Raw genomic sequence first — 16800 nt, forward strand, 5'->3', positions numbered from 1 at the left:
TGTACATATACCTAAGTAGTTAATGAACTATAATTTCATTAATGTAGGAACACGCTCCAACAATGTAGATTTCATTCCATCTATGAATTAGGAGATAAGTCCTACTGAGTAACCTGAGGCTTGGAGGTTACACTGAAATAGCTCGTTAGGGTCAAGACTTCCTAGGAAGTCTTGTTCAAAATCTAACAGTCTATTCACTCTGCCATGCTGACTCTGTGTATGTGTGTATATCATATTTTATTCATTTTTATTTCCCTCCACTTAATTCCTCCTCTCATGTATTTCATCATGGCATGGATGCAACCCTAGGTTCTCAAATGCAAGACCAGTAGAAAGTAAAATCTAGTAAGTTCTACCAACCTATATGCCTTTGAAAATAGCTATAATGGGCCCTTTCATCCAAGGTTCAGACTAGTTACCCCCAGGTAGATTCATTGCCAGGAGATTTAACATCAAAGGATGAATTCCACTGGACACAGCATACTCATAAAACTCTGTGAAGAAGTACTCATGCTAATGAAAGCATACATTCTTTAAAGTAATAATGCATATCCACTAGGCACTTTTTACTTAGCATCATCTTGATTTTGTTTATTCCTTCCATATGGGAATAACTCTACCTTGGTACAAATGGAAATATCTCTGATTGAGATCTAGAACACTTATATTTCTTCAAAACTTTTATAATTATGAATAAATCTACAGGGTTGCAAAGGTAAATTTTTCATGGGGATCCATCAAGACATAGACTTCTGAGTAAATGCTATTCAAATATCCCATATTCAATATGGATTGAAATAAAATGGCATCCGAATATTAGGCAAGATAGAAAACGTGGATCTTCATGTCCTTTTTCCTAAAAGCTCTTCTTTTGAGAAAATGATTTTATTATATTTGAAGAGATTACTTTTCAATAGCAATATGGTAGCCCTAAATCTAAATAATATTTTATTATATAAGTCAATGCAATTATTGTTTTTAACATAATCAGTAAGGATTACTATTTTAACGTTAGATGCGTAGAAGTACTAATGTGTTTGCATTAGGTATAATAAAAGTATTTAATTGTGGCACACTCTTTGTAGAAGATTGGGCATTTCTATCTTTTATAGGGCCTAATGAATGGCTTTATCACTTATTTTGTTTCCATAACAACAATACTCAAATTTCATCTGTTTCCAAGCTATGTAATATCTCTTTCCCTTTCCCTCTGGCACTAAATTTTCATTTGCATGTTTCTATCTCAATGAAATTTTTCTTTTTATAAAAACAGTCATAATTTCAGTATGAAACTGCATTAAGAGTAATTTTAGTTCATTAATTGGAGGAGGGCAAGGTTTTTTTTTAAATCATCCCTATTAAAGCTTTTATTTATGAGTATCAGTATTGTACCTACATTTTTATACAGTCTTCCTATACTGTAAATTAGATAATATCTTGCTAATGGATTCTTTGGCTAGAATAATTATTTTTCAAATACCATTTCCAATGGACATCTTGCCACCATTTGTAATGGCACATCTTCATTCTTTATTACATTGCACTGGGGCTGCATTTATTCTCATTTTTAAAGATAAGTAGCTGCTTATTGTAGGATTTTCTGAATGTACTGTAAGATTGCACAAATTAGGGCCCCCCTATTGTGATTTCCTCTGCTACTTCTACTTCTCCCCTCTAGGACCAGCACCACCTAAAATTCATGTACTTTGTGACCCCTGTAACTTCTGCTGCCAAAATGCTCTTAATAGGGTCCTAGAAGATAGCTCCCCAAGGAATTTAAACTTTTGGGAAAGAGAAGTCATTTTTCTCTCTACATTTGCCCTAGATGATCTCACATCTTCCCAGGGTTGCATCCCATTATTACTTTATGTACATGTCTCTAAACCCATCATTTCCAGCACTAATCTTTCTTTTGAATCTAGACCCACATTCTCAACTGCTTACTAAACATGGATACCCTATTGATGTTACAAATTCATCATGTCCAAAATGGCACTCAACTTGTCAAAGATGATTCCTCCTTTTGACTTCTGTTTCAATTAATGGCACCACCATCTCTTCCAGATAGCAGATGTCAACTATAAGGGCACTCCTTTGACTCTTTTCCTTACCTCTTACATTCAATCAATTTACAAGTCCAATCAATTCTAATTCTTCAGTGCCCTTTGGATTTATACAATCCTCTCAATTCCTACTGGTACCACCTCGATTCAAACCTCTTCGTTATTTCTTGCGTAGACAATAATAGTCTTCTAACTGGTCTCCATGACTCATCTCTCCTCTAATCCCATCTAATATTTCTCCTAAGTTAATCTTCATTACTGAAGTTGTAATCATGATACTTCACCAACCAAGAAGTTGAATGGTTCTAAGTGCCTACAACATACATTCTAGGTTTCTTTGCTTAGAATTTATTGTCCTTCATAATTTGGCATTAATCTAACATTTCCGGCCACATCTCATGTTACTCCTTTTTACTTTCCCTAAAGAATAGTCAAATCAGAGAATTTGCATTCCCCAAAAACATGCTATGCTCTTAGCCTCTACCCATTTGCTCACATGGTCCTTATGGCTAGAACTGTGTTTTTGCAGCATACTTGTCCTCTTAAATGCTGCCCAACTCTCCAAATTCAATCACCTTTAATTATAATAGTAAGTTACTATGTGTCAGGCCCTGTGCTAAGTGCTGTACAATTATTATCCCACTTGATCCTCATAACAACCTTGGGATAAACCTTCCTAGATACCATCCTGCCACAAAATATTCTTCCTTCCTTTGAAGTCCCTCTCATAGTGGTTTCTACTCTTCTCCCAATTATATTTCTTTGGAAGTCATTTATTTACTCCCCTACTAGACTGTAAGTGGCTTGAGGAAAGAGAGTGTTTTATTCATTTTTCTATTTCTGTCAGTACCAAGCACATAACTGTAGGCACTCAAATGTTTGTGGAATTGAACTGAAAGGAAAAACTATATTCGCAATAAATACAGTATTTTTAGACTCATATTTTTGCCTTCTTAACAGAAATGTGGTGTGTACTAAATAAAAAAAAAGGAAAGCCAGTTGTAGTCCCAAGGGTTAAATGCCTAAGGGTCATCTCTTAATATTTTGAGTTACTTGGCTGGGGATTCTGTGCTTTGTGGTAAGTTTGGCTCTGATGTTTTTAATAACCATCTGGCTAGAGAACAAATGCCCCATGTTTATATATAATAATTGCTCCTAAGTATTTCATAAGTATATTATATAGCAGATAAAACAGATAAAAAGAATTAATGATTTTTTTAATCATGAGAAATTATACTGGTGAGGCAGTGGCACAATGGAAAAAGCATTTGGCTCTGGAGACAGAGGGGCTGGTTACAAAGCCCACCTCTGCCACTTACCACTTGTGTGATTTTAGTAAGCCCCCTAACCTCTATGGACTGGAGTTTCCTCATATGTAAAATTGGAGGATTATACCAGATCAGGCCCTCCCAACATGTGGCCTGAGGGCTTCTTGTGGCCCACCAAAGGATTTTAGGTAGCCCTTGAAAAATGTAGGGGTGTCACTGAGCCATCTTGCCTGTTTGTCATGTGACCCTTGGCAACCAGCCATCATCAGTCTGTCTCTAGTCTAACCTATCTTTGGCCTGAAGAAGTTCAATCTATTTTAATTTTGCCCCCTACCTACTGCCAAGTTGTGCAGATCTATACTAGATGGACTCAGAAGTCATTTCTAGCTCTAAATCCAAGATTCTAATAATCAAATCATTAAAAAAATTCTTTCCTATTAAGGACACATATAGAGAATTGTGCACACCGAACAAGCCTTCCTAGGGTTGCTTATACTCCTGGGTGGGAGAGGCTTCTTCCTTTCCTTGGGCAGCCCTGGTCTCTTCATATATAAATGTACATCTGACCTCTGGACACTGGCTATTTTCTACTTCTTCACCCCAAACCTAGATCTCTCCCTATTTTTCCCTGCCAGAGGAACAATTTCTCTGTCCTAAAATTGACATCCAGTTAGGATGTCTTGGGCTCACAGAAAATCAGGAGTATCCAGAGCTCATCAGTTCATGCACCCAAGTATGATAATGCAATGCAAATTTGCATTAATCATTAGAGGTGAATTTTATCTGTCTAATGATTAATGATGCCTGTCTAATAGACAGTGGTACAGGATCATGGAATGTCTCTAAATTACTCAGGAACCCAGCCACAGGTCTCCCAAGTCATAATCTGATGTACTATCTCATTACTGCTAAAACTCAAGGATTTCAGGCCAGAGGGAAAGAATTCCTAAGAATGAAAATACTTAAAGTAGTAAGATCTAATTGGGGAGGGCAGGGTAAAGAAAGAGTACCTTACTTAAGACTGAAATAATTTAAGTTTGCTTCTTATCCTTGTGGGGGAAAGTTTGGGCAAACAGCAGATTGATGCCAGTGATAGGGAAATCTGGTTATTATTTAATCACTAACACCTAAAATATTCACACATACACAATTTTACCTAAGTCAAAACAACCAACTGCAAAAATAAAAATGTGTTCCATCTCTGTTTCCATAAATACTACTGCTTACAATCAAAGAACTGAATTGTTCCCCATTGGAATCCGGAGTGATCTGAAGTCTTCTGTTCAATTCCTCTGACAGTTCTTGAGGACTGGTCCGAGATACTGGAGAAGCAGGAGGTGGTGGTAAGACCAGACTAAGAGAGTCTCCGGTTATATTCACTTCCTCTGAAATGGTTTCCCAAGGCTTATAAGAAATGAGAAATTATCGTAAATGCTAGAGATGGGATTTTGGTTTGTGTTATTTCCCCAATGATTTAAATTTTAAGAGGTCTTGATTATAAGGTGATTTACTGAATTAACCATAATATACTAGTACTGAGGGAGAAAAGCCTCAGTACAGAATTCATTTAAAAACCTAAGTAACAGAGGAATCATTTTATCATTTGAATGAAAACTCCATAGGCAGTTGGCAAAAGAAATGAACAATTTTTAAGGAATTCTTTCATTTCCAAATTTAAAAATAAAAAGGTCAAGTAAATGGCTCAGAAAGGTATAACTTTGTTCATAAATATTTAGAAAAATTTAGCATCTCTGTCTTTAGCAATATTAATATTTACAGAAGCATTAATAGGGTAAACAAGAACATATCTCATTAAGTTTATCAATAAAAAATTGGCTCTTCTTTTATTAAAACATATCTTTTGAAGTAGCAAATGCCTAAAAATGATGTGGTTGTTTATAATGTAAACAGCTGATAACAGAAAATAGAGGATCTTGGTTGAAATGTATCATATATTTATAGTCACTAACTTTTAATTAAATGTTCCAGGTGCAGGTACCATTAAGACAAACTATAAAGTTATATAGATAAGTGATATCCAACAACTGTATTTACTGTGGACAAAAATTTCCCAAGATAATACAAACAGTTGAGTAAGAAACCTATGTCTCTCCATGTTGAAAACTTCAATCTCCCAAAAGTGAAAAGTATGTTTCTATTTAACTTGACTAAAAAGAGGTGAATTGTCCTAAACTTTGAGGAAAACACCACCAAAAACTGAAAACATCTCTAAATTTGTGCATACTTTGTATAAATGTTGTGGAAAATCATTGCCTTTTATAACACTGCACCAACACATATATGTCAGACATAGGTCATAAAAGTGTGCCATTCTGGATTACTAACATTAATAGCCACATGAGTGATCAACTGGCTATGAGGATTTTATCTTGGATTTACGAACAAAATTTACTGAAAACGTGTAAAACATAAAACCACCCTCAAGACACCAGAAGTGGAATACACAGAGTTGATGAAAGATGTCAGGCATGGCAGTACATACTTCAGAGACATCTCCACCTTCTGCAGGTTCAGGCTCTAAATCTTCGCTAATATGTCGCCGGGAGCGGAAACGTCTATGTGCTGCCTCTTGATTTATCTGTCTGATGTTGTTATCCGACTCAGAGGACATATCACTGGGAATTATGGAAACAGGGAGAAAAGACATGGGGTGAAAAGAATAAGGATTAACAGGAGCATCTCCATCAATAAAACATATATTGAGACTCATGTATAAAAAGCATCGTGACAACGTTTTAAAGGTGAACTTGAATTTCCTTTATACATATTTATTTTCTCAACTTGGCTTTGAAGAAACAAAGATGAGTAATCCAAGAATTATGTGCAGTTTCTCAAACAAATGGCATCAAATATGAAGTATAGTGAAGCTTTAGGTTTGTAATGGGAACAAGGTGTTAATAATAATTTTTTTCTTATAAACCATAAATTATGCAAAATGTTCCTGGAAAATACAGCAAGAATTTGGATCATATATGAATGATTTGGAGAAAAAATTAAGTTATTTTATAGGAAAAGTTATTTCGAAGGACAGGTTGTAAGATGTTAACATATGATGAGAACTTTCTTTTTTAGTTCCAAAACTGAATAATAGGTTGTCTTATTTACCAATCTTAAGGTTTGTTTGGTTCTTGGTGGAGAAGGAAAGGAAGTCTCACTTGTGATTCCATAGAGCTCTCTTTGAGTAAACCCTCTCTAACAAAGTTGATGCACAACTGTTCTGAAACTTACAATCTTAGGGAGTCTCCCAGAGACCCCAAAACATTAAGTGTCTTGCCCAGAGTTACAAAGCCAGTATGTCAGAAGTAGTCCATTCCTGAACACCCTTAACTTAAATTGGAAATGAACTCCATTAGAGTTTTAAAGCTTTAACTTAACTGACAATGAACTCAATTATACTTTTAAAAAGGGGATGAGGGGGACTAAATACCATTTACTCTTTGTAACCTTTCAATTTCAAGACTGTGGAATTTTTGCTATTATAATCAATCCAAATGGTGAACAAATTTTTATTAAGCACCAATTATGTGACAGACACATACAGTTTCCCTTCCTCCATTACTATCTTTGGCAATACTTAAAAATCTTGAAAGTAAATGGGGTCTGATCATGCAGACAAAGAAGATGTAAAGACATTTTAAGGGTGTGAAAACCTTAAAAAATATTTCCTTAACCTATGATTGATACAAAGAATCATACATGTAAGACTCAATTGGCATATAGCCATCTTCTCATGAGGGGAGAGTGTAAGAATTGGGAACCAAAAAACTGGGATCTACTTCACTCTTTGGACCCTTTCTCCAAATGTCTTTGCTTAGAATATGTTGGTGGAAAGGAATTAAAAAAAAAAAACAACCAAATTTCATTTGTTTTCTAAAAAGCAAATGAGTTAGGAGGAACTGGAGGAAGCAGCAGATGAAAGAAAATCCTAGGTGAGGCAGCAACATGGCTATTAATTAACTTCTTCGCTCTGCTGTTGGCATGATCTTTGTCAGTATCAGCCTTCTGAGCGATCTGCTTTATTTGTGTGTTTGTTTGTTCTGGAAGTTAGTCTCATTGACCACCTCTACATACTTATGTTTCTATGTGTCTCAGGATATTGCCCACAAGTCGGATTTTCTTCTACCTTGCCTTCTTTGGCATCATTATTTATTTGTTAAATATTGCCACCACTGCTTCCCCTGCAGTTTTTCCTGAGATTGGTTCAATAGCTTAGCTGTTCTGACATCATCTTCCAAGGTGAGCTGTCACCTCCTAGGCTTTGCCATACAATAACCTTGTTGTCCTATTCCAAGGGTAAGTGCAAACACCATAACACTTCTGATTTTTGTTATTCTCTCTGCTTCTTTCAATGTTTATTTACCCATGTCTTGTTATACACGATAATACCTTCTTACATATCTGGCACATTGTTGGTTTTGATTCCTACATCCTAAGATTCAGTGACTAAAGGATTTTTGTTTTACTTTCCAGGGATACAATTGTCACTGTGCCTGAATTTCTTCTTTGAAGAGATTATTGGTGATGGATCAAAATATTAGACAAAGCAACAGCAATTGGGATAATTGGTTGGCTTCTGCTCTCTTCTCTTTCTGCCTCAAGGATATCTTTTCAGTTCATTTATTTCTAAAAATTTACTGCTATCTTTTGTTTTAAAATCACTTTGATTTCTGAATATATTTCTCCCTCCTCTCCTATCCCAGGCAGGTTTATTTATCTTAAATAAACATTAACAATTGACTGACCAAATATGATGAATTATTACCCCATATTGCAGTTATATATTCTCATGCAGAAAATTCCACTTAAAATTTAAAGCTCAAAAAAGACTAGAAGTCAAAGCCCTAAATTTGTCATAAGAACAAGTTCAAACTTTGGAAGCAGAATTTGTAAGCTTAACTATAAACTCAGTCATCGTCTTTCAACTAGAAAACAGCTGACATGTGGACATATTCTAGAGAGCAACATGAAGATAAGGCATGAGATCATAGGTTTACAGAAAGAGAGTGGTAAAGGGACCTTAAAGGTCATTGAGTTGAAAACCTAAATTTTACAGATTAGGAAATTTACAGATTAAGAAGCTGAGGTGAAGTGAGATTAAACAATTTGACTAAGGTCATGGAAGAGACACTAAAAAAAAATCAGGAAAGCTACAACAAAAATCATCAATCACAGAATACTTCTTTGTAGAAACCTTACAATAAAAAGCATCCTATCTGAAAGTTACAAGGCCAGCTACAAAGATGTGTCATAATAAGTGACATTTACACAAGAATTTAGAGTTTGAAAGTATACGTGCTGTCCTATAGGAACCTCAAAATAACTCAGTGTTATCTTACAATTCCCATTTCAGAAATGGGGAAACTGATGCTCAGAAGATTAAATGACATTTCCATCACTGCATAACTACGCGATGCCAGAGGCAGGTCTTGAATCCAGGATTTCCTGACTTTCAATACAGCCTTGTATCCATTATATAACATGGGTCCAATTTACTATTCCAAAATATTGCAAAAACTAAGTCAAGAGGCAACAGGTATTCTTCCTGCTGCCAGTCCAGTCTCCCAAGTGAAATGTGGAGAACCTCCACGGCAAAGAACAACCCTCCCTCTGATTTCAGGCCTCTCATCTCCTGTTCTGCCGGTGCTTTGAGGGTAGAGGCTCTCCACTCAGTCTTGAACATTCTCAACCTAGTCATATCCTTCACATCCCAGTGGTGCTCTTGTAGATTATCATCCAAAACCCCTCACCACCCAATTCCTCATTCCCATCCCCCTCAGCACTCCCACAACAAAGTTTCATCCTAATTCCACCCAGTCCTTCCACTGTGCCCTCTGGAATGCCTGTTCCTTAGGCAATAAATTTCACTTATCTTAAATCTATTCCTCTCCCACTCCTTCAATCTATAAACTCTCACTGAAATCTCACTTTCCCCAATGACACAGCCTCTCTAGCCACTTTTTCTTAGTATTGGCTTCACCTTCACTCATTCTCCTTGGCTCAATGATCAAGGCAGGTGGAGCTGAAATATTCCTTGCTCTCCATTGCCATATTCAGGTCCTCCCCCTTTCTCCATTATTCAGTAACCAATCCTCCTTTGAGGTTTATGCTGTTGATTTCTACCATCCAATCAAATTCCTGGTAGCTGTTACCTAAAGACATCTTCCCTCTTCCCCAGTCATTCCTCAATGAGTTTGGTATTTGACTTAACAATTTATCTCCCCTCCCTGACTCCTGCCCTTATATATACTGATTCCCCTTCAGATACCCTAACCATTCAAAGTTCCTTGATCTACTCACCTCTTGTGAGCTACTCCTCCACCCCACTTCAGTTACATGCAAGGATTGTCACAACCTTGATCTTACCATCACCCACAGATGTGTTATTTCCATGTTCAAGAATTCCAAAACCCTCTTATCTGATCATAATCTATTGGGTTTTTACCTCTCACTCTTACACATCCCTTACACAACCACATTGTTTATCCACATTGTGACCTCTAATCCTTCCAACTGACCTTTCAATTCTCTTTCAGGACATCTTCCTTGTACCAGCCATTCTCTCCTCTTCTCCCATCTAGACTCCTTGGTGAACCAATTCAACTCTATACTACCTTCTTCTCTTGAATCCCTAGCCTAGGGGTGGAGAACCTGTGATGTCCAGGCCACATCTGGCCTTCTTAGTCCTTGGGTGCAGCCTTTTGACTGAATCCAATTTTTACAGAATAAATCCTTTTATTAAAGGGATTTGTTCCATGAACTTTGGATTCAGTCAAAGAGTATCACTTAAGCACCTAGAGGGTCACATGTGGCCTTGGGGTGACAGGTCTCCTAGCCCCTTTATTATAATGTCAATTGTGTCCAGCCACATCCCAGCTTTAGATGACATCCAACATTTCACTGCCTTCATGCCTACACATGAAGCTGCTGAATGAAGGTGGAGAAAATCATGCAACCGTTTTGACTGAATTCACTACAAATTTATGTTGCGCAACCTCAACTGGGCCCTCACTGCTTCTAGGCAATCTTATTATACCTTCCTTACCAACTCATTATCCCAACTCTCCAAAGTTGTTCTTCCAAAACTTTTTTATCCTTCCTCAAACCTCCCATAGCTTCCTTTCTCCCTATTCTCTCAGCTGAGAACTTTGCCTCATATTTTACAGAAAAAAACTGAGCCCATTTGGTGTCCACTCTCTCTCCTCCCCTCTTCCTTGTTTCCTATCACTCACATATCTTCAGTTACTTTTTCCTCCTTCATTCTGGTTTCACATGGTGAAGTGCCCTTACGCCTTACCAAGGCTAACCCTTCTACTTGTTCAAGAGATCTCATTCCATCTCATCTCCTCCAACAGATTTCCTCTTCTGTCATCCCCACTCTTTCATTTTTTTCAGTTTCTCCTTCTCTACTAGCTCTTTCCTCCTGCCTACAAACATGCTCATGTCTCCCCTTTCCTGAAAAGATCACTTGATCCTTCTGTCCTTGCTAAATATCATTCTATGTCTCTCTTCTGCCTTCGTAGTTAAACTCCTAAAAAGGGTCATCTACAATAGGAGCCTTCACTTTCTCTCCTCTCACTCTAGTCTTAAGCCCTTACAATCTAACTTCTAACCTTAACATTTCATGAAATTGCTCTCTCCAAAATCACTAAAGATATGTTAGTTGCCAAATCTAATGGCCTTTTCTCAACCCTCATTCTTCTTGACCTCTTTGTAGCTTTTCACACTACACTACTTCATTTGGTGATCTTATCAGTTCCCAGTGATTAATTACTATCTCCATGTTAATGATTTTCTCCTGCCCCAAACTCTCTGCTGATCTCCAATATCTCTTCTCCAATTACCTTTCAGACATCTCAAAATGGATGTCCGGTAGACATCTTAAACTCAACCCAAGCATAGTATTCAAACTATGCTTCAGAGAGCGCAACTCTGATGGGCTGGCCATGTTCAAATGCAAAATGTACACTTGCCAAAAAGACTATTTTATAGAGAACTTGCATGATGGCCATAAGAAACGATATAAGGACACTCTCAAAGTCTCTCTCAAGAACTTTGGATTTGATTGTGCAACATGGGAGACGGTGGCACAGGACTGCTCAGCATGGCATGCCCACATAAGAAAAAGTGCTGTGCTCTTTGAGCAAAACCGAATTGAGACAGCACAAAGTAAAAGCAGGATGTGCAAATTTGGGATATCTACCCCAAATATTCATACGGACTATCTGTGGCCAACCTGTGGTAGAGCATTCTGAGCTCAGACTGGTCTGATCAGCCACAGTCGGATGCATTGAAATTTCACTTTATAAAGGTGATGCCATTTTGGTCCTCTTCAGAGACAAAGGACAACAACCACTAAACTCAACTAGAACTCATTGTCTTTCCCCTGAAGTGGTCCCCTCCCCAACCTTCCCTATTAATATAGAGGCAACACCATCATTTCAGTCCCTCAGGCTCACAACCTAGGAATCATCCTGGTTTCCTCACTATTTTCTCATCTATCCCCACTCCCATCTCTATATCGAAGTTGTTGCTAAGGCCTACTGATTTCACTTTTGTTACATCTCTTGAATATGCTCCATTCTCTCCTCTGATACTACTACTGTTCTAACGAAGGCCCTGCAACAGCCTGCTGGTGGGTCAACCTGCCTCAAGTCTCTCTTTACCCCAATCCATTCTCTATTCAGTCTGTAAAGTGACTTTTCTAAAACATGGCTGATCATGCCATACACACACACACACACACACACACACTCCACCCCCTGAAGTCAGGAGTGGGGAAACTGTGGCCTTGAGGCCACATGTGGCCATCTACATCCTCAAGTGTAGCCTTTTGACTAAATTCAAATTTCACAGAACAAATCCATGAAAGGATTTCTTCTGTAAAACCTGGACTCAGTCAAAAGGCTGCACCCAAGGATCCAGAAGGCTACATGTGGTTTCAAGGCCAGAGGTTCCCCACCCCTGCCCCCAGAATTAATAAACTCTAGTGGCTCTCTATGGCCTCCAAGCTCAAATACAAAATGCTCTATTTGGCATTCAAAACACTTTATAACCTATGTCCCCCCCTCATCTCCCGACCTTTCCAGTCTTCCCCAATATTCCTTGATAAAGTGTCGCTGCCTCCTGGTTGTTCCACAAAGAAGACATTTCCATGTCTGCTCTAGGCAGTTAATCTTGCCTGTCCTGCCAATGCCTGGAATGTTCCTCCTCCACTCCAACTACTAACCTTCCTTTAAGTCCCAACCAAAATCCCACCTTCTATACGAAGTTTTCCCTAACACCTCTCAAATTCAGTGTTTTTCCCTTTTAAAATTCTTTCCTAATTATCCTGTATATAGCTTGCTTTGTATACATTTGTATGCTGTCTCCCCGATTAAATTGTAAGTTCTTTCAGGGTAGCTCTTTTTGAATCCCCAGAGCTAACACTGCCTGGTACGTAGAAGATGCTTAATAAATGTTTATTATTTGCTTGATTTTAATAATCATTTACCCTCTCTGGGTCTCAGTTTACATATGGATAAAAGGAGAGGATTGGATATGTCGTCTATGGCTTCTCCCTGCTTTAAATTTCTATAATTTTATGATTAAATAAGGAGAAAAGAGGCAAGTCTACTATATTAGTGAAATATCTGACAAAGAAATTTTGAAAAAAAAAAAGTTGACAATACATAAATTTACCTCAATTAATTCCTACAAAAAAGTAGTTTAATCTTAAAAAAAAAAATTAAGGGTCCCACCTCAGTAAGTTACAACTGATTGTATGCCTTTTGTACATAAATATATTTAAATCATTTAAAACAATATGTTCTCTTAAGGAGATCCTATATTTTCTCAGTGATCTTTTTAAAAATATTAATTTTGTTAGTAACAATTTTAGAGACAGAGAAAAGGGTGAACTGTGAAGCATAGCCCATATCCCAATTAATATAGCTTCCCAATGATTGGACTTTAATTAAAACTGATAGCATTGGGCCACACAAATATATATGTATGTTTTTCATAGCTATGCCAAAGATAAATCACTAATTTGTCTAAAAATATTATTCTGTTAACTTAAATCATCAACGAAGTCTAAAATTAAGTGTGCTAAATGAATGGAATCTGAGTGGAAATTGATGTAATTATGGTCATGTGAATGAATGCATAATTAAAACCAAAACATCCAAATGCACAAATTACACCTCTATATCACAGAATCAACATGATTAAAAATAAATCTATGCTAGCTATGTAATATTATACTTGCAGTCTTATGTTGTCATAGCCAATTTATACAATATTTCAGACTTAAGTATACTCTGTGATTATAAAAATTACCCAAATAAGAGAACCGAAAAAATACAGAGGGAAAAACATCAGTTTCTCTAAATTTCATATTTTATACTCTCTGAAGTATTTTGGTATCCCTTAAGGATGATGAAAGGGTAACTAGGTGGTGCAGTGGATAGAGCACTAGAGTCAGGAAGTCTCCTGAAGTCAGGAAGACTTCTCTTCCTGAGTTCAATTCTGGTCTCAGACACTTATTAGCTGTGTGACCCTGCACAAGTCACTGTTTGCCTCAGTTTTCTCAACTGTAAAATGAGCTAGAGAAGGAGGTGGCAAACCACTCCCATGTCATTGCCCAGAAAAACTCCAATGAGGTCACTAAGAGTCAGATACAACTGAAAAACAGCTAAACAACAACAATGAAATTGAAAGTTAGCTGAAGATAAAAGGCTATACTCATATCCGTACTTGTGAAAAAGCAGACTGGATTTAAGTCTTCAGTGGAAATATCCCAAATGACTACAAGATGTGGTATTTCCCTATGACATTCAAGTCAATGAGGCAGTGACTAGATTAACCCTGACCCATGAGTTGTAATACTTAACGACATTAAATTAAAATACATTTTGAGTACTGCCAAACAGAAAGATTAAGATGATAAAGATGATTTTATTGAGGGAACTAAAATTTCTTAGGGAAACAGAATTCAGCTTTTGAAGCAATAATTACTTGAGTGGAAAAAAAAAAAAAAAGAGCTCTCTTATACTCTGCCCAGGAGGTCAGGAATATACATATTCCTCAGTCTCCTTTTATAAATGAACCAATCTGGATTTTATTAAGAAAGTAATTTCATAACACTTAGAGCTGAAATGGGCCTTATATATGGTGGAAACCCCTCTTTTCTACAGATGAGGGAAACTCCATAGGGGCAGTGACTTGCTCAGGATCACCAAGCAAATAAATATAGTCTCAGTGCTGGTATTCCAGCACTGGCTTTCTGAATTCAAATTCACCACTCCTCCCAATATAATAGTCCATCTCTACAGTAAAAACATGGGTGTTTAGTGAGGGCAAAGGAGATTCAAAATTCTGGTTAAGCAAGAGGGATGCCCCCACCCTCAAAAAAGAAGGCCATTCTAACAATTTTTTCAATGCACAAAAGAGAACTGAAGGAAACATGAGAAGCACCTAACAAGAAATATAGTTGAAAGTTAGGCAAAGAACTTATTATATACTTTTTTTAAAAAAGCAAATAGTATAAAATGGAGATTCATGATGGTAGATGTTATATTTTGTGAATTATGGAAATCTGCAAAAATTTGTGTATGTGAAAATGAAAATGGAAATATGTGCATGTGCACACAAAAATGTCCTTTGATGTTTTTATGTTTAGAATACAAGGGGAAAATTTTGGCTAGGAATTAATTGACATTAGCTATTTTTTAAGGGATATGCTGTGTAGGAACCACTTTGGTATGTATGAAAAGGAGTCAAATATAATTAAGACATGGTGCTTGCTCTTGTGGAATTTAAAGTTGAGCAAGCTGTTAATGGCAAACAGAAATATGTAATACTCTGTGATTACAATGCAAAATAAGAAGAACTCAAAATCCACAGCTTTGACTAGGTTTAATACAAATTAAATTCCAAATCTATAGACTATAACCGATCATAATGACCTTGGTTATCAAGAAAAGGTTAATTCTATTTAATTTACCTTGTATCCTAAGGCAGGGAGGTGTATGATATGTTTTGAAAATCTAGCTATCAAAAAGGATTAAAATAAAATTAGTGTGCCAGTTAGGAATCTCTCATCTGACCCTATTATATTTCATGTTCTTAAATACTAATTATATTAAAATCTGTACTATATTTGTATACGTAAGAGTTTATAAAGTATGCTAAGGCAAGGTGAGTAAAAGCTATAGCTAATTCCCATGGCTGTAATGGATAACAGAAACCCAGAAATTCTAGTCCCAAGGCAGGTTTGCTATCAATTTAACTCAAAAAGCATCATTAAGCAGTGTGATGAGTCCAACAGAATTCAAAGGCACAAACAAAACAGTCTTTTTCCTCAGGTAACTAACATTCCTCTAGGGAGATACAACACAGATGCTAATAAATAAAGTAAAAAGTGATTTCAGGAGGAAGACAGCATTTACAACTAAGGCAATCAGGAGACTCCAGGAGGAAGTATAATGTAAACTGAGATGTGAAGAAAATAAAGGATTTTAAGAAGGTGAAAGGGAATAAGCATTTACTAAGAACCTACTATAGGCCAGGCACTATGCTAGGCACTTTTTACAAATATTTCAATTGATCCTTTACCACAACAGATGCTATTATCCTGATTGTATAGATGAGGAAACTGGGGCAAACAAGGTTAAGTGATTTGCCCAGGTTCATACAGCTAGTAAGTATCTGAGGCCAGATTTGAACCCAGATTGTCCTGAGTACAAGCCCAGCCCTCTATCCAACAGCACTGTCTGGCCCACCTAAGAGAAGGCAGGCAGGAGGGAGCAAAATCTCAAAATAGGTAAATGTAATAACCAAATGGGTAGCTAGGTGGTACAGTGGATAGAGTGCTAGGTCTCAAATCGTATTTCTGAGTTCAAATCTGGCCTCAGACATTTACAAGCTGTGTGACCTTGGACAAGCCACTTCACCTTATTTGCCTCAGTTTCCTCATCAAAAAAAATGAGCTAGAGAAGGATATAGAGCAAATTACTCTAGCATCTTTGCCAAGAAAACCCCAAATGGGGTCACAAAGAGTCAAATACTACTGAAAAATGACTGAACAAGAAGTAAAGATATAAAAGTTATTGCTTACTGGATTTGTAATCATTAAAAATTGCCAGACCATTAAAGGAGCAACAGACTCAAAAGGCCTGGAGTGATTAGCTGAAATTTAGAAAAAATTAAGTGATTCATTCAAAGTCATAAAGTTAGTTAGTGGCAGACACAGAAATGACAAGCTCGGCCATCTGACTCTCAGTGCAGCGTTCTGGTTTTTTCCACTGCGTGATGGACACTAAATTAATGATTCCTTACTCATTTTATTTTCTCAAAGGCAGTTTTCCCTCAATAGACATCAAATGCTCAGTGGTATCAGCTTCTCCCAAAGAATATTTTATTACTTGGAATTGTGCTTTTGAAAATTACTGCCAGAATGTTTAACAAAA

General features: G+C 36.9%; 1 protein-coding gene across 9 annotated transcripts in view; it reads right to left on the reverse strand.

Annotated features, from left to right (window-relative positions):
- The window catches only part of NEDD4L (NEDD4 like E3 ubiquitin protein ligase), a 461142-nt gene that overhangs the window by 75115 nt on the left and 369227 nt on the right, over positions 1-16800 (reverse strand). For all 9 annotated transcript variants that reach the window (XM_072605955.1, XM_072605952.1, XM_072605954.1 and 6 more), the window contains 2 exons: positions 5835-5967; positions 4559-4735 (listed from right to left, as the gene is read on the reverse strand). In XM_072605955.1, coding sequence (XP_072462056.1) covers positions 4559-4735; positions 5835-5967 — 310 coding nt within the window. The remainder of the gene's footprint in view (positions 1-4558; positions 4736-5834; positions 5968-16800) is intronic.

Source organism: Notamacropus eugenii, chromosome 4 (assembly GCF_028372415.1).
Source record: "Notamacropus eugenii isolate mMacEug1 chromosome 4, mMacEug1.pri_v2, whole genome shotgun sequence".
Classification (NCBI taxonomy): domain Eukaryota; kingdom Metazoa; phylum Chordata; class Mammalia; order Diprotodontia; family Macropodidae; genus Notamacropus; species Notamacropus eugenii.